Below are 24,816 nucleotides of genomic sequence, written 5' to 3'. Positions count from 1 at the left end.
GTGTTTGTAATGCGGAAAAAAATACGTTTTTAAAAACTTTTTTTGACGATTCTTTTCCCCGAGAATTGTGCCAGGTAGTTTTTTATAGGAGATAGTCCTAAAATGAAACGGATGAAACCAGCTAGAGACAGAAAGTAAGAAACAAATGTGTTGTAAAATCTTGTTGGTTTGTAAACATGAAAAGTACAACACTTTCACTGTCGGGCTGCTTCATCCACACATGGAAGGAGAATGTGAATTCTAGCATATCAAAGTACTGGACAGGGTTTCAAGGGAAGGACGCCGACGGATTAAAAAGCAGTCCGTTTCGGGGTTAAGACCGCTCGCTCTACGTTGCTCTCGATGGTATGGATTAACGATCGACGTTTCCCTGAGACCGAGTCAAAACGATGTGTTGCGGTAGGAAGGCCAAACCGGAGGAAGGCGTGTGAGCCCTGGCAGCGCTGGGGACAGGAGTACACGCCACTGCCTCAATGGGATCCGAGTGTTGACGCCATCCGGGCCTGGATAATGAACTGCACAAGAGTCTTAGTCGGTCCATCATAACGCACAGAGCACGGAAATACGTCTGTCCTGGCTTGGATTTAGGTCAGATCAGACCGTCTGATTTATTATTGTTTTGCTTCTTCTTTTTAACAATTACCCCCCCCCCCCCCCCCCCCCCCCCCCAAAAAAAAAAATCCTCATCATTTAACACCTTTATCTGTGAGGTTGCACTGTTGGAGCAATTGAGTTGATATGTGATAGCCTCATTTAAACTGTACACTGTGCACTTGTCATGGCATCGCAAAGGCAGCAGCAACTGTTCCGGAACTCTGAGGTCAGCTGCAACAGCGAAGGAGGCGGGACGGCGGTCCGGATTACTGACGCCCGCCCGCAGTGTCCTGCTTGTGTGGAGAGGGGGAGCATGAGTGGTCAGGGCACTGGGGGGGGCTCCAAGCCCTGCAAATACAGCATCTTCTCCAGCTGCAGCTCAGGTGAGTCGGAGCCGCGGCAGGCGGCGCTAACCCACCTGCGTGGGCAGAGGGCAATCCCGCTGCTGTTCGAACGCTCAGCTGGCCAGTGCTGGGACCCCAAGTTTGACTCGGCAATCCTGGAGGAAGCGTGCAGGGAGCGGTGCTTCCCGCAGACGCAGAGACGGTTCCGTTACGTGCTGTTCTACCTGACGGCCGCGGCGACTCTCTGGAGCGTCTACTTCGGGGCGAACAGCTCCCGGTGCGAGCCGGCAAGCTTTCTCCTCCCGACAGCGGTCTTCCTCGTCCTGTGTCTGCTGCTTTTGCTATTCACGTTCACGCGGCCTTACGTGCGTCTGCATGGCCAGGCCTCGCTTCTCCTCACCGCCGTCACGTTCGCGGTCACGCTGGCTCCGCAGCCACAGGCCGCCGCCTTTGCCCACGTGGGCTGGCCGGCAGGTGGGAACTGGACGCAGGAGCCCCCTGCTGGCTCAGAGGGTCCGTGCATCTCCCCTGTGGGGACCTTCTCCCTGTGCATGGAGGCACTACTCCTGCTGTACAGCATGCTCCACCTGCGCCTCTATGCTGCTGTGCTGCTAGGCCTCCTCTACTCTGTGCTGTTCGAGGCCCTCGGCTGGCTACGCTTGGGCCAGGCGGATGTGCGGGGCGGAGATGGGCCCGCCGCAGTGCACCTTCTGTGGCTGGTGCCGGGCAAAGTCCTCCTCCACCTGTGTGCGCATGCGATCGGCATCCACCTGTTCATCATGTCTGAGGTGCGTGCGCGCAGCACCTTCCTCAAGGTGGGCCAGGCCATCATGCACGGCAAGGACCTGGAGGTGGAGAAGGCCCTCAAGGAGCGCATGATCCACTCGGTCATGCCGCGGCCCGTCGCTGACGAGCTCATGAAGCAGGGCGACGAGGAGAGCAGTGAGGGTGGCGGCAAGCGTTCGGGCTCCGTCGCCGGCTCGGCCCCCGGCTCCGCCGCCGGCTCCGCCTCCTCGTCCAGCCCAAGGAGCAACAAGCGCAAGAAGACGTCCATCCCCCGCGGGCAGATCATCTTCCGGCCGTTTAACATGCGGCGCATGGAGCCCGTCAGCATCCTGTTCGCCGACATCGTGGGCTTCACCAAGATGAGTGCCAACAAGTCGGCGCCAGCACTGGTGGGGCTGCTCAACGACCTGTTCGGCCGCTTCGACCGCCTGTGCGAGCGCACGCGCTGCGAGAAGATCAGCACGCTGGGCGACTGCTACTACTGCGTGGCTGGCTGCCCCGAGCCGCGTGATGACCACGCCTACTGCTGCGTGGAGATGGGCCTGGGCATGATCCAGGCCATCGAGCAGTTCTGCCGCGAGACACTGGAGACGGTGGACATGCGCGTGGGCGTGCACACGGGCACCGTGCTCTGTGGCATCCTGGGCATGAAGCGCTTCAAGTTCGACGTGTGGTCCAACGATGTCAACCTGGCCAACCTCATGGAGCAACTGGGCGTGGCCGGGAAGGTGCACCTGTCTGAAGTGACGGCCGGTTTCCTGGACGACCGCTATGAGAGGGAGGATGGGCGGGTGGCAGAGCGCGCGGGCCAGAGTGTCACGGAGCAGCTCAAAGGTAAGGGTGCTCGTATGGTAAGGCCTTTCCATCAACAATGCAGAAGAAGTTTACATTTAACGCTGATGGTAAGTAGTGTGAGTAATGGCTTACTGTAGGGTTTGCATGAAATGATAAAATGTTGAACAGTAGCGATCTGGTCCCAACAAATTCCACGTTAGTTCATTCAGCTCAGCGTCTAATGCCTCAGCACTGCTGCCAGTATGGAGTGGAACAGTAGAGAGTAATTTTCTCTAGTGAATCTGGCGAATTTCATTTAGGTCATGAATAAATCAAGATTATTTGCTGATTTAAATTGACCCAAGCCTCGTGGCAGAGGTCAAAGTTAGCAAGGCTCAGCATTGCACTGAGCTAGAAACGGTTCCAAAAAAAGCAAATAAAAAGCCAAAAAAAACCTGACCAAAAACCAACACCACAGTGTGGCGTCGACGCCTGTAACAGGTCTGTGTTTGTTAGGGCTTGCCCCGGCCTCGGCTCGGACGGTATTAGCGGGTTGCCCTCTGTGTTTGCATGTCATGGTATGCTTTAGCTGTGCATATTTGCATGGTGGTGATAGCGACTGATAAGAACACAAAACAAGCATGGATGTGGCGGGCAGGAGCGTGGCGTGCTGAGCCAGGGCCCAGTTCAGGGTCGGCCCCGAGGCAGCGTTCCCGTCATCCCGACAGGAGTGATCCAGGAAAACGTAGGGACGTCGCCCGTCAGTCTGACTGCTCAGCGTGTCTGGATTGTTCAAGGTGACCACTGAGACAGAGTGGTCTGGAGCCAACCACTGGCCACTGAAGCTCCATACACTGGTTTTTAAACACCCCCCTCCCCCTTTTGATAGGGCTCCGAGAGGTCTGGAATGCTGACCTATGACCTTTGTAAAAGCATAGCTGTCGTAGGGTGTGTTTAGCTTAGCATGGCGGCTCCTGGCGTATAGCAAGGTTTGTAGGTGTCTGAGGATGAGTCTGGATTGTGTGGCGGAGACAGAAGAGAGATGCTCTTCTGTATACCTCGGTTGTAAAAAGTGTTTATCTGAGTTACTGTTGCTTTTCTAACAGCTCAAACCAGTCTGAACATTCTCCTCTAACCTTTGGCATCAACAAGGCATTTTTGCCCAGATAACTGCCACTCTCTATATTTTCGTGCTCTTGCTGTTGTTGGCTTGCGCTCTCTCTCTGTTCACCCTAAATTAACTCTGCAGGATTTTCCTCTCTCTCCATCTGTGCCATTTTGCGTTGGTGAGGGTCGCCTGTGTCTCGGGGCGGGCTGGAGGATTGAGCAGGGAGTGTGCGCTGATCCCCGCTGCTGGGTTTGTCCGGGTTGGTGTTCGTTGAGTTTTCTCACTCACTCGCACACACTCGGATTACAGCAAGGCCATGGTGAGTGGGATTGACAATCCAGCTGACCAATCATGTGAAGTTACAGGTTACAGCACACACACACACGTGTGTGTGTGTGTGTGTGTGTGTGTGTGTGTGTGTGTGTGTGTGCGCGTGTGTAAGTAACCATGTAGTTGAGAGGGAGGGAATGAGTGGGAGAGAGTGAAGGTTGAAGATAGCGTTTGTACTTTGACTCTGCAGCATTAGCCAAATGACTGGAGACTGTCTAAGGTGTTCAGCTGTAAAGGGCGTGTGAATGTGTATGTAGTATCAGCTCCTTAGCACTTTGCCCTGCTGTTGCCTTTCCAGCCTGCTGTTCTGTAATGATGGTTCACCACTTGACTCCCAGCAACCAGGGACTCAGCCTATGTATCCTCCCCAGTGAGGGCCATCCCACGCTGGAGCACACTGGCATCCCGAACCTGCTCTTGGACTCAGCTCACTTTCTTATATTTGTTATAATTATGAAATCGGGTTCCCTGCCTGGGCTGCGCTACGTAATAACACACCTCCTTCAGCACCGCTACATGCCTACTTCAGCCGTTGTTGCGCTCGAATCTTTCCTGTTAAGCATAGTCCAGATTTGAAGCCAAGGCCCCTTTGCCTGCAGGTAGATGACCACACTGCTGAGCCATAGTTCTCCAGTGTTGTGGGCTTGTAAGCTGTGTTTTGATTAAAAGCCTGATCAAGATTTTTGTTTTCCCCCTTTTGTTCCTTTCATCCTTTGTTCTCCTCAGCAGTAAACTCGAAGTTTCAGCCCAGCCGGTTTCACACATTGTTCGCTCGAGTTCCTTTCATTGGGCTCATCAGCGTGTCATTGTAGTGCTCAGTCCCATAAGCACGCTGGTGTCTGGGAAACGGTGTCCGAATGTAAATATGTTGCATCAGTGGTTAAACGTAGAGAAGGAAACACAAGAACTGGGGATGCAAATGGATCCTGCCTGGTCACAATGGATGACCTGTGTAAAGTTAGGAATAAACAGCAATTATCTGTCATGTGCAATCTGATGTCTCAGAAGTCCTGTGTGTCGCATGCCATTATGAGGGCTAAACCAGCCTTTAAGCAAAATTATAACGCAAAGTAGTTTGGAGTCTTTCATGGGTGTAAACCTGCGTGCAGAGAGCCCTGGTCCGGGAGGACTGCCGTTTAGCACTGCGCTTGCCAGCGAATGGCCTGTGCTGGGCTCAGCTCACAGAGCAGTGTGGCCGTGGAGACCCTGTGTGAACAGTGTGTCTAAACATGCACACACGCCATGGGTGCTCCCAGTTCAGCCGTGAGGAGAATTGTATCACTCTCTTTTCCATGAAGTAGCCTACTTTTGCTTTTAACTCTGGATGCTGCCTGACGTGTGTGTGTGTGTGTGTGTGTGAGAGAGAGAGGGGGAGAGAATGAGAACTATTCATTTGTTATTCATTTATATCTTCCCTGCCTGTTTCACTATGATGCATAAAGGGATACAATTAATCCCCGGTATGCATTTGCATTCACTCCTTTAGTGACAGTCCGGTAAGAGTGCATCATTGTCACGACACCCAGCAGTGACAACATCCACATCCTACCACAGGCACCACTACATTTAAAAATCCATAAGGCCCACTGCTCTGTGTCGTACTGTGTGTGTGTGTGTGTGTGTGTGTGTGTGTGTGTGTGTGTGTGTGTGTGTGTGTGTGTGTGTGTGTGTGTGTGTGTGTGTGTGTGTGTGTGTGTGTGTGTGTGTGTGTGTGAGAGAGAGAATAATGAGAACTATTAATTTGTTATTCATTTATATCTTCCCTGCCTGTTTCACTATGATGCATAAAGGGATACAATTAATCCCCGATATGCATTTGCATTCACTCCTTTAGTGACAGTCCGGTAAGAGTGCATCATTGTCACGACACCCAGCAGTGACAACATCCACATCCTACCACAGGCACCACTACATTTAAAAATCCATAAGGCCCACTGCTCTGTGTCGTAGTGTGTGTGTGTGTGTGTGTGTGTGTGTGTGTGTGTGTGTGTGTGTGTGTGTGTGTGTGTGTGTGTGTGTGTGTGTGTGTGTGGATGGATTAGAGGAATGTGGAAAGGGCACACACTCATTTGTGTTTGAATGGTGTGTTTTGTTTCTTTTGTAAAAGGTTAGGCTTTTTTTTGAGAAAGGAGCAGGTGTGGCGCGTGCTTAGAGACGAGATTAAAATTCCCTGGTGAGAGTAAGGGATTGGTGATTCGGGATTTTAACTCTGTGTCTGGCAGTTGCTGCAGTTAGTGGTCCTGTGGAGAGAGACTGCTCAGAATGGCAGGTTTGGTGAGAGGGGGAGGCGGGGGGCGGGTCTGCTTGTGGCTGTTCTTAGTTTGGCCATGAAATGTTTAGGAAGTTTTGTCTATTTGTGATTTCTAAATGCTGCCTGTTTTTGTGTTTTTGTTTTCCTTCTCCAGTGCCCTTTCTGTATGTCTGCTTTTTTTTCCCCCTCTCTCTCTCTCTCCGCTCTTCCAATTTGCCACTGTAGTTAGTCACCATGCAACTAATCAGCCCAGTGTGTTCCTGCAGATAAGGAACCACCCTCATCACACACTCGCACGCACACTCATTCACTCACACACACAAACAAGCAGCTTTTTAGGAGATATGACTACAACCAATGTCCTGTAAGTGTAATCTCTCAGTGGGGCTGTGGGCAGAGCATCTGTGTGGCCTGCACTGCTGGAGAACTGGAACAGTTAGGCCTGCGGTCTGAGGAGCTCCAGAAAGCTGCATAGGGTGGATGCCGCTGATGCGGCGCTGACCCAGGATCTGTGTCCTGAGCTCTAAACCTAATCAAGTTCCATTATCGGAGAACCAGGGAGGCTGATCTCAGATGAGTCAGGAAAAAAAAGACCACTTCCATTAACAGTGATGACCATGTTACCTGAAGACAACGAGTATCGACACACACACACTCATTGTTTAGTTTATTACTGGTCCTACCAGTCTGTTGCATGTGCCTTGCACACTACACAGCTATTTTTGTCTCCCTTGTCCTAACTAATAAGCAGTGAGGTCTGGCTGGTCTAATTTAGGAGTGGGTAAGGTGTGTGCAGCATGTAATGTAAATAGTCAATGTGGAACACGCCCTAATAAAAACAGAACTACACACCTTCTTTTAAAGCTAGAGTCACGTGAGCCTTTGGAGAATTCTCAACCCTTGAAGGAGCAACAGTGGAGAGACCTAAACTCTGACGAAAGCTAACAAGTCTGTTTGGTGTGGAGGGGGGCAACACTTGGCCTCCGGGAGGACAGATCCAGATTTTAGTTATGACTTCAACCCCTGTTGCATCATGACTGACTCTCGATCGTCCATTCTCTGTCTCCCTTTAACACACGCACACACTCAAAGGTGCTGCTACCATCCCTTTAAGCAGGCCAAGCAGAGGTTGTTGAGTGAGAGCAAAAGTATCCTTTTGTCAGGTGAAGTCACATTCTGTTCTTTGCTAATATGTCCTATTCTTTTTATCTTTGTTTGTCTCTAATTTGGAGACAAATTTGTCTAATTTGGCCAGGCAGGACGAGTCACACTCTCCAAGTGCCAGCATGGTTTAGCCACACACTATCCCTCTGACATTACCACTGGCCAATGTGTTTCATTGGCATGTGTATGCACGTGTGTGTATGAGTGTCTGCGTGTATGTGTATCTGCATGTGTTTACTATGTGAATCTGTATATTGTTTTTGTGTGTGAGTGAGTGTGTGTGGTGTATAGTGAGTGTGACTGCATTGGCATGTGTAGATGTATGTATGTATGGGGTGTGTGACTGTCAGGTGTGTGTGATTACTTGAAGTAATCAGTCGCATAAAATTACCTAAGAATTGTTGAACGTTTTAGTTAATATTAAATTGAATCTATCAGCAATAGATCAATATTGATATTTAATAGCAATAAAGTTCCAGATTGTTATAATCTTATCAGCCAAGTCAAACATTTATAGTCAATTCTATTGGTGATTATACTAATAATTACATTCTGAAGGATATGGACAAATAATGGTTCTGGCTTCACACCTCAGGTAACAGGGTTCAACATGGAAAATACATTTATTAGTCAAAACGGAACAACACCACAGTTATAACATGGGGAGACACTGGGTGAACGTGTGTGTGTGTGTGTGTGTGTGTGTGTGTGTGTGTGTGTGTGTGTGTGTGCTTAGTACACACATGTACAGGGGTGTTGGACTAGGAACCCTCTGCATGGTAAAGTGAGTCACAGGAAACATTACAACTGTTTTATAACATAATCACAAAGGAAATGTAGCCACCAATGTACACAACCATGAACAACAGATCCCTTTATCTTAGATCCACAGTGTTGTAGTGCCAAATGAAATCTCTACATTTAACACACTGAACCAAGCAGCAGTGCGGTAGGTCTGGTGTCTTCATGCAGCCCTTACATGCTTTAAGGTGAAGGTAAGGCTGAATCACATTATTCGGTCTGGCTACTTTTGTCATCCAGCTGTCGATCAATAGTTGTTCCCACGATGGTTGGCTCACTGATGTAACCCTGGGGAGGATTGCCGTTGACTTGAGGAGGGATTTGTGGAGGTCTGTTTTAATGCAGTTCTTTATGCTGTTTTGTTAGTGAATAGAAAAACCAGTTGAATAAACAAACTACAATAAAATAAATAAATGAGCGATGTTGTCGTGTTGCACGGTGCCCAAGGGCAGAACAAAGACCGCCTTGTCCACAGATGGGAGATGGTGGTGAGTGTTCTTGACTGTAGACATCAGGCCACTAGGCAGCAGCCAGGTAGAAATGGGGATTCCCTCCTCGAAAAGGGGTCCTCCCAGTGATGTAGAGGTCTGCGTCCTGTACGTGGGCAGTACCAGTCACGGAAGATCACCCCCCCACCCCCCATCTGTGGAGGCATGGTACCTACAGTAGTATGTAAGGGGGGGGTACAGGTGGGCAGGCTGATGGGCTTGATCGTTTCTAATTGGGAGGGAGAGTAAAGCGAAGGGTCACAGAATCATAAACTGTGTGCGTGCGCCTTTTGGAAGAAAGGTGGTGGAGGCTGTGTCTGCGCACACACATGCCCACAAACAAGTTTACATACCTGAACATTCACAAAGGGAGAGATCTCACACACAGCACAGGCAAGCTCACACAGTGATCCTTGATGAGTTGATTTACCTGTAGTAGTACAGTTATGATGTATATTGCAAAACACACCATTTTCCCACTCAATCACATGCACATGGTGGCACACACACAGGTCCCGTCAGGTTCTGTTGCATATGCGGACAGAGGCCAATGGAGTTTGGACCCTTTTGTGTGGGTGTGGGTGTGGGGTGGGGGGGCAGTACTAGGCCAGAGAGATGCCACTTTTTCTACTGCTTCCTATGCCCATCTCCTAATAATGTGATCCATCGTTAACTTTGCCTTAAAGCACGTAAGGGCTGCATGAAGACACCAGGCCTACCGCACTGCTGCTTGGTTCAGTGTGCTAAATGTAGAGATTTCATTTGGCACTACAACACTAGATCTAAGATAAAGGGATCTGTTCTGATGCTGCTCTCGCACGCGTTCTCTCTCTCACTCTCTCTCTCCCACATGCGAGCTTCCCTTAAGGCCTGATTAACTCAGCGTTAACCACTCTATGTTCAACGCTGTCGCTTTCTTAACAATGTAGCATGCTGTAGCATAACAATTTAATGGTTTGATCAAGACTTTGTTCATTCTTCATGGTTGTGTACATTGGTGGCTACTTTTCCTTTGTGATTACATTATAAAACAGTTGTAATGATCCCCGTGACTCACTTTACCACGCACAGGGTTCCTAGTCCACCACTCTCCTACCCTAACACGCACGTACACACAAGGACAAGCATGTGTACACAGTCGGTAGTTCACCCAGTGTCTCCCCAGTTGCCAATTTTCTACTGCTTCCTCTGCCCATCTCCTTTAGTGTTGTACACATCATAACCCTCCACTGTACTCACCCACTGATGAGCTTGTAATACTGTAATACTGTAATATTTCTAGCTTGCTCTGCTCCAGTGTTGGATTGAGCATGAAGTTAATTGGCTTTCACGTTAAAGTTTCTAGCCCCAGTGTGCTCGGAACTTTAGGCTAGAGCCTTAGTCCCACGCCCCCACACAGACGGGAGGGGAGGTTCTTTGGCCTGCAGAGCAGCGTGTGAAGCAGACGGGTGGAGGGGAGAGAGAGCGAGAGATGGTGGGAAGGGGGGAGGAGACGGTGAAAAAGGCAGAAGTCATCCTGTAGCTCATCACTCTGCCCTAATATGGAGGCACAACCACACACAGAGAGAGAGGGAGAGAGAGAGGGAGGGAGGGAGAGAGTGAACGAGAGAGACGGACGGACGGGGGGGAGAGAACAAGTAAAGTTAGAGACTGGGGAACGTGGGAAGTTGGAGACAAAGTGGGAAGTCAGCCATGTGAAGGAGAAATGGAGGTTCGGAGCAGGAGAGCAAAAAAAAAAAACCACAGATAGATCCCAAACCTTTAGAGTGCAGACTGATGAGGGGTATTGGTTTGTTTTTATTGGAGGAGTAAAAACACTTAACGGTCATCTTAAACATCTCTTTCCCCCCTCTTCCCACTGTTTCCCACTTTCATCAGTTTTTTTTTCCTCTTTCTCTCTCCATCTCTTGGTCTCTCCATCTTTCTCTTTGTCGATTGGTCTGTCCCCTCCGAGTTGGCAAGGAAACACTGTGGTTAGTCGGCAAGGGAGAGGGACTGCTTTGGCTTCAATGCCCCCACATGTGCACGTACACGCGTGCGCACACAAACACACCCTTTAATGTACACTGTAGCTGTATTATCGTGACGCTCCCTCCATGAAGTGGCGGCAGTCACTCAGGTCAGGGGTTATGTGACAGGAAGTGGTGTGATGCAGTGGGGAAGGGGTTGTCATTAAGGGTGCGTTCTGTTTATTGTAGAGTCAGCGGACACTAACGCAGGTATTCAGAGTTGCTTTTTTTTTTAAATTTATTTTATTTTTTTTATTGCCCCCTCCTCTTAAATCTTTGCTAAGTATTGGATATTCCTCTGTGGTCTAAACAGTAAACACACCTTCAGAGGCTGACTCCAATGGTTAAACCAACATAGATTTTAGGGAAACGTGCCAACACCCTCACAAATCTGAGAAAGCTGAACTAAAAGCACAGACTCAGCTGGTTGTGTGGAGTTGGCCCAGGCCTCTCCAGCCTAGAGGAGGAGAGGGCCCTGTGTGGAGATGAGTGTGTGTGGAGGTAACGTAGCAGGCCTACCTCAACGGCGTCTCGGCATGAGGGGGAGGGACAGGGAGGAGGTGGCAGGAGGGGATGAGTGAAAGAGTGACTGAATCCGGAGTGTGGCTTTGGGTGTGTATGAGGAATGTCACAGTCAGGCCATGTGGAAGGGAGAGGCTGTGTGTGGCTGTGTGTGGCTGTGTGTGGCTGTGTGTGGCTGTGTGTGTGTGTGTGTGGCTGTGTGTGTGTGTGTGTGGCTGTGTGTGTGTGTGTGGCTGTGTGTGTGTGTGTGGCTGTGTGTGTGTGTGGCTGTGTGTGTGTGTGTGTGTGTGTGTGTGCCAGCCAGCCTCAGGATGATGCCCCTCCAGCTGCTTGCTCACACACAGCACTTCAAGTCTTTCCATGACAGATATCCACACTCACTGATCAGGACAGTCACAAATGTATATCAATGGTGGCTCCCTTAAATTCATAGAGAGCTGTCCAGTGTGTGCTTGTGCCTGCCCCTTAGCACCCCCCACGCACACTCACTCATTTACTCACTCTGTCACTCATGCCATTCTTGCTGATCCTTATCCTTATGATCCTCTTGCTGAGGACTGATTCCAGCCTTCCAATGAACTCTAATGATTATTAACCTTCTATAACTGTTTTATGAATTTTCCAGGGTGAACTTAGCCTGACTGAGGGCTTCCAGGAAGTGTGTATATCCTATAGGAGTGAATGTGAGTGCATTATGTGCGTGTGCGTGTGTGCGAAAAAGAGAGGTAGAATTTGCTTGTCACTTTGTGCTATTTAGTCTAGAGAAAGATTGACCCGACTATCAGCTGTCGGACCATGTCATGGCCCTACCGTTGCCTGTACTCAGTGTGGTGCGTTCTGCCCTGTTAGTCTAGTTGGTTGTCATCGTTGCTGTTTTGGCCAATTGTCCATGTTGAATCGGGGGCAGCGGTTGGCCATGAGGGAATTTTCTGATTGGCTGAATGAGATAAATCGGAGAGAAACTGCATGTTTTTTCTACCGAGGCAGTGTGCTAGGCTAACACTATGCTACATAAAGTAGTTCTGTTGTGTGCTAACTATCCAGAGAACTGTGACGAGGTCAGAGGTCTTCCCCATCACGGAGCCAGTTACTGGACACTGTAATTGCATTAGTACCTGTTTTAATATTAAAGTTCTGGTCCCACAAGACTGGAAGCCCGAGTGGTAGCACCTGTTGTAGTCAGAAGGGCCCGCGAGCAAGCAAGAGTAGAAGGAGCTGTGGGAGAGAACGCCTCCTTTTGCACCGGCACAGAACATGCACGCATGTCATTCATCAGCTGCAGTCTGTCGGGTGTGTTGGCGTGTAAATACACACAGACGCCGACGGTCAACAGCGAGTTGACAGAAGGTGATCAACAATCGCTCACGGATGGCTTTAGTTATTCAGTGTCAGTTTGGTGTGTCCCTAGCCTTAAAGCACACACACACACGGCTAGGAGTGGCATCATGGAGCACCTTTGTGTGTGTGTGTGTGTATACGCGTGCGCAAATCTAAGAGAGAGACATCTCTGGGTTTCTCTCACACTCCCTGTGGTGCTCTCCAGAATGAGTGCTATCCTAAAACAGGGTGACTGATGAATTAGGGCGCAGCCCCAGAGACATACTGCCTACAGGCTTAGTAACAGGACCAGTGATGGGGCTGACAAATTCTTCTCATCTCCAGTGGTTGTATCACTGTGCAAAATCAGCACTCGACAGTGCCCATCCGTGGATAACACTGCACACACACGCTCTCTCTCGCGCTCTCTCTCTCGCTCTCTCATTCAAACTCAATGTTATCTTTAACTCTCTTTCTGTTTCTCATTAACAAGGCAATCTGTGGTGAGTCCCTCTAAAGGGCTTGTAAAAAGGGCTGTAGCAAGTCTTTAAACGCTTTATTTAAAGGTTAAGACCCTTGACATTTGTTCAACCCAAATCCATCTTTCAGTGTAATGCTTCACTGCAAAGTCAATATCCAGGAATGTGTCATGCAGGCAAAATGAACAGGAAGTGAAGTAATGGTCACACGACTGAACGGCCAATTAATGCATGAAAATCTTGACATATAAAATTCAGCTGATAAATTAAGCACAATTAATACTCAATGAAGAAATGTTGATTCTTGTGGATTTAACGATGTTAAATCGAAGCCAGTCCTAAGGCTAAAGTAGACCAAGGGCTGAGCGAGCTGAGAACATGCCCGGCCATTGAATACACCACGTGATGGCGGGCTGGATGGCACATGCTGGAACAAGCTGTTCTAACCAGTCCTCGTGCTGGCCATGCTGTGGCTGCTTTGGAACTATTACTCCCCAGGCACCTGGCTTGTCCTCATGTGTTTTACATCGTCAAGGCTTCATGGTCGGGTTTATATGTGTCTATATGTGGGCTGCCATGTTTTGCACATGTTATGGTGGTGTGGACAGATGGTATGTGGTTGGCTCAAGGTGATGTGAACCTAGCGTAAAGGTGTAATATTGATTGTCTTTTTATTTTTTCCAACACAATATTGAATTTATTTTTAACATTACACTGAGGCATTTAATGCTTTACACTGTAACTATACATTTGTGGGTCCTGTACCTGACGGTGGGAATCTGTTAGAGTGGTTTATATTGATGATGGAGTAATATGTTTGCGTGTGTGTGTGGGCAGGGTTAAAGACATACCTAATCTCCGGGAGGAAGATGGGCTCACAGTGTAGCTGTTCTCAGAACAGTCTGGGGCACGACTTCACTGAAACACCGAGTCCCTCTCCAAACATGCACACTTCAGACCTCTCACACTCCACCATGGCTGAACATGGCAAGGTAGGTCTTGCATGTACACTCACTCACACACACACACACACACACACACACACACACACACACACACACACACACCTCACTTTCCCAGGAATGCACCCACAGCATAATTCTGGGCTATTCCTCTAGGCTAATGATTCTAGTCTCTCTTGATTCAGCTCTCTGCATTTCTGCATCTCTCCCATGCTCACTCCCCCCTAGTGTGTGTCCTGTGGAGGGATCGTGGACCCTGGTTGGAATCGAATATCTGAGGAGGTCAATCCGAATGGCTGCCAGGATGAGTACAGGGCCAACAGCAGCAAGGTACTGAGCACAAACAACACCTTCCCAACACACTACCTCTCTCTCACTCACACAGTAACACCCTCCCCCCCCACACACACACACATTAGAACATTGACATGTTTTTAAATGTTCTTGAGTAAGTATTTAAAATGCCAATAAGGCGATTCTGGAAAAATCCAGACGTTTGACAGGAGACACGAACTGCACTTCATTACACATGGTGTAACTGACACATGGTGTAACTGCTGTAAAAATCGCTGATATACCACCCAGTACCACTCACCCTCCCAAGCTAATAAATAAATGAACAATTATGCCGTGTATATGATGTTTGTTTAGCTACATCACCCACCGACAGTAAAATGGAAAGCGTTTGCCGTCCGCTTCATCAGCGTGATGAACTACAATGTCGTCTGTTCTGTTTCTTGTTTAGCTTTTTGTTCTAGTGCCATGTGTGATCAAGCAGCTCACTGCTGGCTTAAACTAGCGTCACACCCCTCCGATTTGGAGGGGCGGGGCTATTTTGTCCCATCTCGTTCCATTTCATATCTGCAGAGGCGTGAAATGCAGGATAGCGTTTCAGTGTTTACGGCTGTCGGTTCTTAAACCAAAATTTATCCAAGATCCTGTTGACTCGGCACAACGGAATCTGAGCTATCGAGACCACGTGTAGCAAGCACGCAGTGTTAACACAGGAAATCCACAAGCAAACACACCACAAGGAAAAAGGAAACCTGTCCTGCTAACCCCGCCCCCCTGACCACCACCCCTTCTGCTCTCACCCTGCCAGTTCCCCACGGGGTGGAGCCCCAAAGCAGCCAATGGCCTGCTGAGCCCGCAGTGTGAGGAGGGTGCGAGAGCCAGCCAGACCTCCGTCTGCGACATGCTGCAGAAAGACGGGAGCTTGGGGACGAGTGGCTCCGCCCCTGGGGCTGGTGGAGGGGGCGGGGCCATGGATCACTCCGCGCTCATACCGCTCCGGACCAAAGGCCTGAGGGAGAAGAGCGACGTTCACTTTGTGGACGTGATCAAGGAGGACAGGTGGGAGGAGGGGGGACAGTAAGGGAACAGATGTTGGAGGGCCAGTGAGCAACTGAGAAGGGGTGCGTGCGTGCGTGTGTGTGTGTGAGTGAGTGAAAGAGATCTACTCTGTGTGCATGAGTGTGTGAGAGATCTGCTGTGATGAATGTGTTTGGGACAGTTTCTCATATAAGCTTTCACCTCTCTCGTTCTCTGTATCCCACACAACCCCCCGTACAGCCTGATGAAGGAGTATTTCTTCAAACCTCCGATCAACAAGCTGAGTCTGAACTTCCTGGACAAATCTCTGGAGTCCACCTACCGCGCCAGCTACCAGCAGGAGGTATACACACGCATTCTCTCTCTCTCTCTCTCTCTCTCTCTCTCTCTCTCTCTCTCTCTCTCTCTCTCTATCTCACACACACACACAAGCTTCCTCTTCGGCTTTTTCTCTCTGCACTGGAGTCCACTTGTTTGCTGCTACCATTAACTGAAGGTAAAGTGTCACAGCATTGCAGACTGTGGAATTAGACGGGGCTTTAGCCCTGTGGGTTTCTTCAAGAACATGCGTGTTAACACCATGAGTCTGCAAGTCTGGAAAAGATCAGAGATTTCAAGTTGGCATGTTTTTACAACAAGCATGCATAGACCTCTTTTGGCTATGTGAGGTATTGCGATCTGATTAAAGTCCCCTGCCTCCCTCTCTTTCTCAGGTGGTGAGCCATGCCTTTGTACAAACATTTGCGAGTCCCGTCTTCAGCTCTCTGCTGGACGTGCTGCTCTCGTGCGCTGTCTTCCTTGCCCTCACGCTCGCCTGCTTCCTGTACCCCATGGTTACCATGGAGATGCCCCCGGCAACCACATTCGGCCTGGCAGCAGCTGCCAGCTTACTGGACCTGGTCTCGCTCATCCTGTCCATCCAGTGAGTGAGCAACAAATATGAAAATCACAGAAAACAATAAAACCATAACTGAGGGAAAGGCCAGTCTCAGCCCTGGCTTTAATATCCTCCTCTGCATTCCTGTTATAGCCATTACAATATAGAGTTACAATGTTCTGGGGTTTGTTTCTCTGTTAGGAAATACTGTTTGCTTAGCACATTGCTTGTATTTCAGAAGCATTGCTAGTATTTTCAGAACGATCAAAATGTATTTCAGAAAGATTTTTTTTATTATTCTTTAAGAGGTGCGATTTTTAAAATAAAAATTACTTGTTTAATCATTTGTCAAAAAGTAAGGCAGCATTTTTTTTGCTGCTGCTGTGGAGGCTGCTGGTGGTACTTGGGTGGAGGTAGCACTGCTGATACCCCACGGGAGTTTAGTGAAGCAGGATGTAGTCACATTGCTCTCATGAGTTCTGATAGACCATGGCAGTGAAAAACGTACATTTCTTGCTATTGGATTCAGACTTTTGGACCTTACAGTAGAGATCTCTCTGTTTACAGATCAAATAGTTTGACATTGATTGACATGTAAATAAAACTGGACGTTAGTGTTCTGTTTGAGGCTTTCTATGCTTGGGACTGTTTTTAACGCTTGTTTGTCCCCCAACAGAATGACCTTCTACTTGGACGGCGTCTCGAGCTGCACGCAGGCCTTGCTGAAGCTGGTGTCTGGCTGGGTCCCGCGGCACGCCATCGGGGCAGTGCTCGTGTCTCTACCCGCTATATCCGTGTTCTCCCACCTGGCCTACAGCCGCCACCTGCCCATTCAGGTGGGAGAATGAATCAGAGACGGGGCGACTGACACAGGGAGACACTTGATCACATGCTTGGATCCCTGCATGGTTAGCCTGCACACTGCTGGGCCACTCCGGAGCAGTGTTGGCTAAAATCTGACCAGACGTTATCAAACACAAGTTCCAATACTTATGACCAATCACACAAGAGCGTTGTGGCTGGCACTTGCTATTTAGTGAGAGTTTATAGATTAACGGACACTGACGGTTAGTGATTAAAGGGTAATTAAGTAGTTCAGGATTTGATGTTTAAGTGTGTTACACAATACCATGGGATTGCACCACCATGACCTGCTTGACACATTCCTGAATTAATCGAAATGCACTTCGTGGTGGGGGGGGGAGGGGGGTGTAAGGAAGCGTGCACATAAGTAGTATTTGTATAGTCTAATGTAATGTGCGTGATCATGTGCAAACAAGAATTTGTGATTTGATTTTGGTTTTTAACTGAAGTCCTGTTCTGGGTGCTGGGTCATGTTTCTCTTTGGTGCCTATAGGTGCTGATGTTCCTGTGCTGTGCCATTATTATTGCCATCATTCAGTACTGCAACTTCTGCCAGCTCAGCTTCTGGATGCGCTCTGTTCTGGCCACCGTCACCGGAACCTCTCTGCTCGCTGTGCGCTACAGCGCCCCCACTAAGCTGAGGTCAGACACCTTACTGACTTAATGGTACTGAGGCATGCAGCGGAGGGTAAATTCATGTAAACGTCATTTATGTGCCTTATTGTGAAATAAGAATTTACTGAGTGAAAGTCCACAGTAGAACGTAACCACAAAGGCTCACAAAATACTGAGGAAAAAAAAAAAAAAAAAAAGAACTGGACTAAAGTCCATGCAGCAAGTTAACATCTTAAATTAGTACATGTGTAATGTTGAAGAATTGTATACAATGGACAGAAATTATGTAGCTAACCATCAACTTGTACAACTATATACCAAGACCAAACTGATATACCATATACAAAGGGGGGATATTAATTTTACAGCCATATTGGTTTATTAAATTTCACATTAGAAATTTAAAAAATGATGATAAAACAAGTGGCAGTTCAGTTTGCAGGAAGTAATAATAGATAGATATGCTTGGTTTGTGTGTTTAACTGATTTTTGCAGTTACTGGGCACACACTGAGGTTTAGGGTTGTGCTGAAAAACTCAAATGAGTCCTAGCCATCTTAAAAACACCTGAAAAGGTGTTTGATTTACATCTGTATGATTTTAATCCAGTGCTAGGCTTAACCTGCATCACAGAACCAGGATGAGTTTGTATTAGCATGCTTTGTCTGATGAGTACATGGATATCTCTGGGTTCACTTCTCAGTTTAATTTGGATGGATCTAAATAGCTGTGGTTGGCTGCATGACAATGTTTTGTTCATGTGCAGTTGCAAGTTTAGAGTCATGGTAGCGCCCTTTCCAATGTCCTTTTTCCTCACTGTGACTTTCTGTCTTGCAGCTCTAGTGAGGGGTTTCCAGTATCTGGGTAAGTGTGCCTTTTTCCTGTCTGGGAGGTGGAACTAACTGCAGAAACTAGCTGCAGAGTCGCTGTTTGGAGGCTAGCTGAAGTGTGTGCTGTAGAGACTAACCTGCTCCACTCGTTTAGATAAGCCCAGTGTCAGGGATGGCCATTACAGATGCTGCTCTTTCGTACTGGACCTTTGTATAAACTTAAAGGAGAGGCCTAGCAAAAAATGCTAACGGTGCTACTAATAAACGCTAATGGCCACCAGTTATGCAAATGGTATTTGTCTAAATCATTTTCACTTGTTCAAACATTCATGTTTTTCAATGTTGAATTACAAGACTCACACTCATGAAGGAATCACTTTGTCAGTAGCCAAACATGTGCCACCTTCTCATGGCCTTATGTTGTGGGTTTTTTGTGACATAGTTGTGACATAATTATGAAATGGTTGTGATGTGGGATGAGGGTACTTTCAGCTGCAGGGCTTTATCCTGAAGACCGGAAAAAAACAACAAAACAAGCAACAGAACATGAGAAAAATCCAGAGCTTTGTTAGGTCTCTGTGGTTCTGTACTATCTGTGGCAGAACTAAACTCTGTCGTTGATTTGCTTTAGTTTTTTCTTTTCCACTTTCAGGAACCTGAGTAACGAGAGTGCTGCTACAGGTTGGCCAGGCGAGTGGGCCCCCACGCCGCTGGACCTGCTGGTTCCAGAGGCTGTGCTCTCCTTCTTTCTACTGCTCCTGCTGGTCTGCTTCCTCAACCGAGAGTTCGAGGTCGGCTACCGCCTGCACCACCACGGCAACGTGGAGGCCGACAGGCACCGCATCAAGATCCAGAACATGCGGGACCAGGCGGACTGGCTCCTGCGCAACATCATCCCCATCCACGTGGCGGAGCAGCTGAAGCTGACACAGAGCTACTCGAAGAACCACGACAACGTGGGCGTGATCTTCGCCAGCATCGTCAACTTCAGCGAGTTCTACGAGGAGAGCTACGAAGGCGGCAAAGAGTGCTACCGCGTGCTCAACGAGCTGATCGGGGACTTCGACGAGCTCCTACGCAAGCCTGCCTTCTCCAGCGTGGAGAAGATCAAGACCATCGGCGCCACCTACATGGCGGCGTCGGGCCTGAACGGGCAGCAGTGCCGCGAGCAGGCGCACCCGCACGCCCACCTGTGCGCCCTGTTCGAGTTCGCGCTGGAGATGATGCACGTAGTGGATGACTTCAACAAGAACATGCTGGGCTTCCAGTTCAAGCTGCGCATTGGCTTCAACCATGGCCCGCTGACCGCCGGCGTCATCGGCACCACCAAGTTGCTGTACGACATCTGGGGGGACACGGTGAACATTGCCAGCCGCATGGACAGCACGGGCGTGGAGTGTCGCATTCAGGTGAGCGAGGAGAGCCACTGTGTCCTTAGCGAGATGAACTACGCCTTTGACTACCGAGGCACCGTCAACGTCAAAGGCAAGGGGCAGATGAGGACCTATCTATACCCCAGGCTCAACGAGAGCGGGCCAGGGTCTGCACACCGGCTGGCCAGGGCGCCCGAGCCTCAGGTAAAAGAGGGTGGCATTACCGAGGACTCCACTGACAAACTGCCTGGCGCAGGACTCTGCATGACCTCCAACATGTTATCTGCTCCGCCGCCTGTAGTCGACCGCTTTCAGTCCTCCACTTCCGCCGGTGCCTGCCACAACAGCTCTGAAGTGCCACACGGACCTACCACGGGCCTGTTCAGGTCGACCGAAGAGTGGCACAAGGATGCTTTCAGAGACCACACGCTCATGGAGAAGGCTGTGGAGAGGTGCCCTTCTCCTCGTCCGTCCACCTTCACTGGCACTCAGCCGCCGTCGATAGCACAGCTAACCGCTCCACTGGCCAGACCAGAGACACCTTTACAAGGAGAGGAAGCAGAGGAGGAAGAGGAAGCGAACGAGTGTTCGAGACTCCGAGTGGGAGAGAGGCTTTGATCAGCTCTTGTGGCTTATGATCTTTATTGCCTGCCCCCATCCTGTCTGTCTCGAGCAGGAGAGTATATATTAATGAGGTTCACCTACTGGGGTGCCTTCGTCATCACATGTTCAGTGTAGCAGTCCATCATGTGACTGCATGTTTGGCTTCTTGTTTAAAGAACGTTATGACAGAAAAAGTGTTATGTTCTTTGGGGGTTTGCTGTGTGGATCACAGTCTGGCACACTGAATGGTGGAAAAAGAGGGCAGCGAGCTTAAATTTCTGATGTTTTCATTGCTTTCACTGTGTGTTGTTTTTTGTGTGTGTGTGTGTGTGTGTGTGTGTGTGTGTGTGTGTGTGTTAAGTGCCTTCATGATAAATGAGTAAATGAACATGATCAGTGAATTAATTGAACAAATCAAATATGTTAGAACAATATTAGCATGCCATTGAAGACCGCAACAACGGACAATTCCATAGTTATTTTTCAAAAATTATTCTTTTGCAGTGCGCATTTCAAAATTATGGCAATTTGAGCCGTGACCTTTAGCATGAACGGGGCCAGTCGTTGGATGTAAGTAGAAGTATTGAATCCAAGTTCTGAGGAATATAATTCTATTAGATTAAATTGCATCCTGAGGCAGTCACTTTTCTTCTTTCACAATAGAGTGCTACAAAAGACCATACTAAGGAAAGTGGTCAAGTTTGATTTAAAAAAAGAAAAAAAGAAAGAAAGAAAAGAAAAAAATGTAAAGAACAAGATTGTGTTTTCAATTTGAACTACATTTCTATGGGTTTTGACAAAAGACCACGAGCTAGGACCTTGCCTAAGCACAGGAATCTGATCGCGTTTTGAGAGGGGAGGGGAAAAAACAAAACAAATGGTGACTTGATGAACAAATGAGAGACGAGGGTGCTGTGTAGGTTGTTGGAACGTAGCTATAGAGTAAGAGTGGGAGCATAGCCTCCCACTCCCATGGCATGCAGGCTGGCAGGGGACACACACACTAAAGGGAGGGTACCGTGGGCACGACGACCAAGATCTCGCGTCCTCCCTTCCACATTGGCAGTCAAAAACTCCAGCAGCACAAATGCATAGAGGCAATGCTGTTCAATCTGTGATCATTTTCCTGGTGAACACTTTGGATTGTGGGTTTGGTTTTGTTTTTTTAATGAAGTGGATTTGGTCATGGTGGAGTTGGTGGTGATTTTGAATTTATGACTGTATGGTGGACTTTCTCGTCAGTGTTTGCCTTCCATTGTGCATCAATGCACACCAATACAGCGGAAGCCATTTTTAATAAGAGCCTTTTTTGTCAGGCCAAAACACAAAAAGGAATTTAAGGGAATGCAGTAGAGGAATTGAAAGGGATTTTTTTTTTTTTTTCAGCAGAGAAGCATTTATCATTTTAACCTGGTTATTACTGTGAATGACTTGTTCTCAGAAGACTTTTCTATTGATTTTGATTCTTCTTTCTTTTTTTTTTTTACAATTTCAAGTAGTGTTCAATCAAAGCACAGGGAAATTTTTGGTTTTCAAAACCTTTTAAACAGTGAGGACTCCTAATGTTGAGATTGGATATTGTACATTGTGCATTGTCCTGTTTTTCATTATACACAGTCATCAGGATTTGTTTTCACGAAATTGTGCCAGTAACTTTCGGTTGCCTGCCTTCTAGATTGAACTCTCTGAACTCTGGATTCTGTTCATGTAACGCTGGCCTTGGTCAGGAGTGATCTACTGTATTGGTGCAATTTGAATTGTCACTTTAAAATTGGTTGATATTTTTGATGCAGTTGAATTTTCAGTAGAGCTTTCATTTTTTAGTGCCTTTTGTTGTGAGTGTGAGAAACTGATTGATTGATTCTGATATTGGTTTTATGGTTGAAATTACGAACCTTTCTGTGTGAAGATTTCCCTGGACAGGGTGGTAGCAGTGGTGGTGTGGTACATTTTTAATCATCTACCTTGCTTTATTGCCCTACCCCATCATCTCCCTTGTTCTTGTTTCTACCTGGGAACACTAGAAAATGATTTGTCGTATGTCTCGTGGTGGGCACTGCCAGATAACACGAGAATCATTTCCCACAGCCTGGAGAAGGTGTTGGTCCTCTTTTCACAGAGGTGAAATTTGTTGCTACAGTATGTAATACAGAATCATGAAGTAGCGCTGGCTTTTGATGAACGATCATTGAATTTGTCTTTTATTCATAGAATGGGGCTCCAAAACAATCTAGTGCCTTCACCCACCTCCCTGCACACCCCCACACCCCATTTTTATGTTTGACTGACCGAAGTTTGCTTGCAGCTAATTAAAGTGTTATTTGGTTGTGCTTTTAAATTCTGGATACCCTTTTTCCAGAATGGGGGAAAAACAAAAAAAAAACAAAAAAAACTAAACACTATCTTGGAAATGGAAACTTTGGATTGGATAAGGGATTTTGCTTTTGATGTATTTTATGGTGCACTGCTTTTCAACCACACTTGCGTCTGAGTACTAGGGTTACTTCAGATGTTATTGTAGCACTCTATCAGCATTTTTTTTTAAAAAGCAAGCTGACAGTATTTAAACCTAATTACTTATGCATAGTTATGTGTCCTTTTTTTAGTATCAAGTGAATTTATATTTATGAATTTATATGGCTGGTATGGAGTTATTGTGCGGTCACAGGGCCTGGTGTTGAGTGGCGAGTCATAGAAACAGGTGACCCAGCACAACTAATTGCTGTTCTTCCTGGGCAGCTCAGTGTGCTCTTTCTCCCTGACTAACCTGAACACGAGCACCTGCTATATTGCTATGGTGTTAATACCCTGTCTGCCCCTGTCTGCGTGTTACTTAGCCATATATTCTGAAAAGGGAAACGCCACAGCATAGAAAACCCTGGAGAAATACACACATACACACACCTCTTGCTCTCAGTAGCATGTGGAGTCCTAGCATGAAGTCAGAACAAGTTTCAGTGTTCTGAATGGGTTTTGTAAAAGATGTAGATTTGTTTTATGGGAGCCTAAATAAAGAGACCTAATCTTGCCACAAATCATTACGCTGATGATACTTTTACTGTACCAATAATTTTCGAGCCACATAACTTTCACTACTTCATTTCAATATCCATCTGATTTAGGAATGAAGGCTCTGGTTCTGTATTGTCAGATCTAAACTGATGCAGAAAATGTGCCTTCATGTTTTAAAACTGATTTATGTATCTCAGATCAATATAACTAAAATTGATGACATTCAGTGTGGTACCCGGTTGTTTAAAATGTGCCATCAAATCTACCTTTAAAAGAGTATTATATTTGCTTGTGCCATATGGGAGCATCTTTTATGTATACCAAAGAGATTGGCAATGTGGACTTTTAATTTGTTATTTGAGCTACATGGACATGATTTTTTGTCATCAATGTTTGCCATTTGTTTATTTTCATGTAGTATATTTGAATTTGAGTCATTTTTAATGATTTTAATTTTATTGCTACCTTTTTGTGCACATTATACATTTAATCCATAAATGAGCATAATCTGTATACATTTGCACAATTCACTTTGTATGTACATATCCATATCTATTTGTTTTATCTGTATTTTTAAAATGGAAAATACATGTGCATGTGTCAGATTTTGAGAACAAGAAAATTATCGTTGCCTGTGTATGTGCAAGTGTGTTCTAGTGGGAGTAACCAAGTGTGTTCTAGTGGGAGTGACCTAGACCATAAATGTACACAAAACATAAGTGGGTTTTTCTTGCAGGACTGGAAATTACAGTAAAGTAGGGGGAAGAAATATACATTTTATTTATTTATATATATATATATATATATATATATATATATATATGCCCTACTTTATTTTCATTTTCATGAACCATCATTAAATCTGTGTTTATTTATAGAAGCAGCTCTATATACAAAATAGAAAGCGTGGCCCTCCAGTTTATGGGTCCCAGCTCCATGTAGCCTATGTCACCACTGGGTCAGCCTTGCTGTTAGCCTTCCACATTGTCTCAATTTCTTTATTCAGTCCCTGGTGTCTTTCCAACTTTTATATTCCTTCGTTTGGATATGTTCATCACATTCAGTTACATAATGCGCATAAGGAAATTAGGCGGTGAGGTACTATATCTAAAGGTAGGCTGTTTTAATAAATTCCAGGCCAGCCGGTAATGCAGGAACAGCAGCAATGGCAATGACGAGCAAATCTGAAAATTCTCGTTTTAACCTTCACAGGAATAAAGACCAGAACGTTCCATAATTAAGTCCATTCCGTCTCCTTTAGTAGAGCTTACTTCATTTGGTGATGCCTTGTGCCAGATTACATTTTAACAAGTGTACTCAATTGCATCATAACTTGATCGTTATCACATTTGGAACAGATTAATATTGTTTTACAAGTTTAA

At 47.1% G+C, this 24,816-nt stretch overlaps 1 protein-coding gene across 1 annotated transcript; it reads left to right on the top strand.

The window, feature by feature from the left end:
* Positions 1 to 674: 674 nt before the first annotated feature.
* Positions 675 to 24,064, top strand: adcy9 (adenylate cyclase 9). The gene is made up of 10 exons (XM_027015394.2): positions 675 to 2,558; positions 13,805 to 13,959; positions 14,158 to 14,259; positions 15,032 to 15,282; positions 15,502 to 15,604; positions 15,975 to 16,183; positions 16,815 to 16,974; positions 17,496 to 17,644; positions 18,454 to 18,480; positions 19,099 to 24,064. The coding sequence occupies exons 1-10, from the start codon at positions 779 to 781 to the stop codon at positions 20,435 to 20,437; spliced, it is 4,275 nt and encodes a 1,424-aa protein (XP_026871195.2). The 5' UTR covers positions 675 to 778; the 3' UTR covers positions 20,438 to 24,064.
* Positions 24,065 to 24,816: the final 752 nt, after the last annotated feature.

The sequence above is a fragment of the Electrophorus electricus genome, chromosome 21 (assembly GCF_013358815.1).
Source record: "Electrophorus electricus isolate fEleEle1 chromosome 21, fEleEle1.pri, whole genome shotgun sequence".
NCBI lineage: Eukaryota > Metazoa > Chordata > Actinopteri > Gymnotiformes > Gymnotidae > Electrophorus > Electrophorus electricus.
Note: the sequence above shows the minus strand (reverse complement) of the source record. Positions and strands in the feature narration are given on the sequence as shown.

Coding starts and splice junctions, on each gene's coding strand:
- adcy9 (XM_027015394.2), top strand. CDS start 779: ATGGCATCGCAAAGGCAGCAGCAACTGTTCCGGAACTCTGAGGTCAGC. Junction 16,184..16,814: donor TCGCTCATCCTGTCCATCCA/GTGAGTGAGCAA, acceptor GTCCCCCAACAG/AATGACCTTCTACTTGGACG. Junction 16,975..17,495: donor GCCGCCACCTGCCCATTCAG/GTGGGAGAATGA, acceptor TGGTGCCTATAG/GTGCTGATGTTCCTGTGCTG.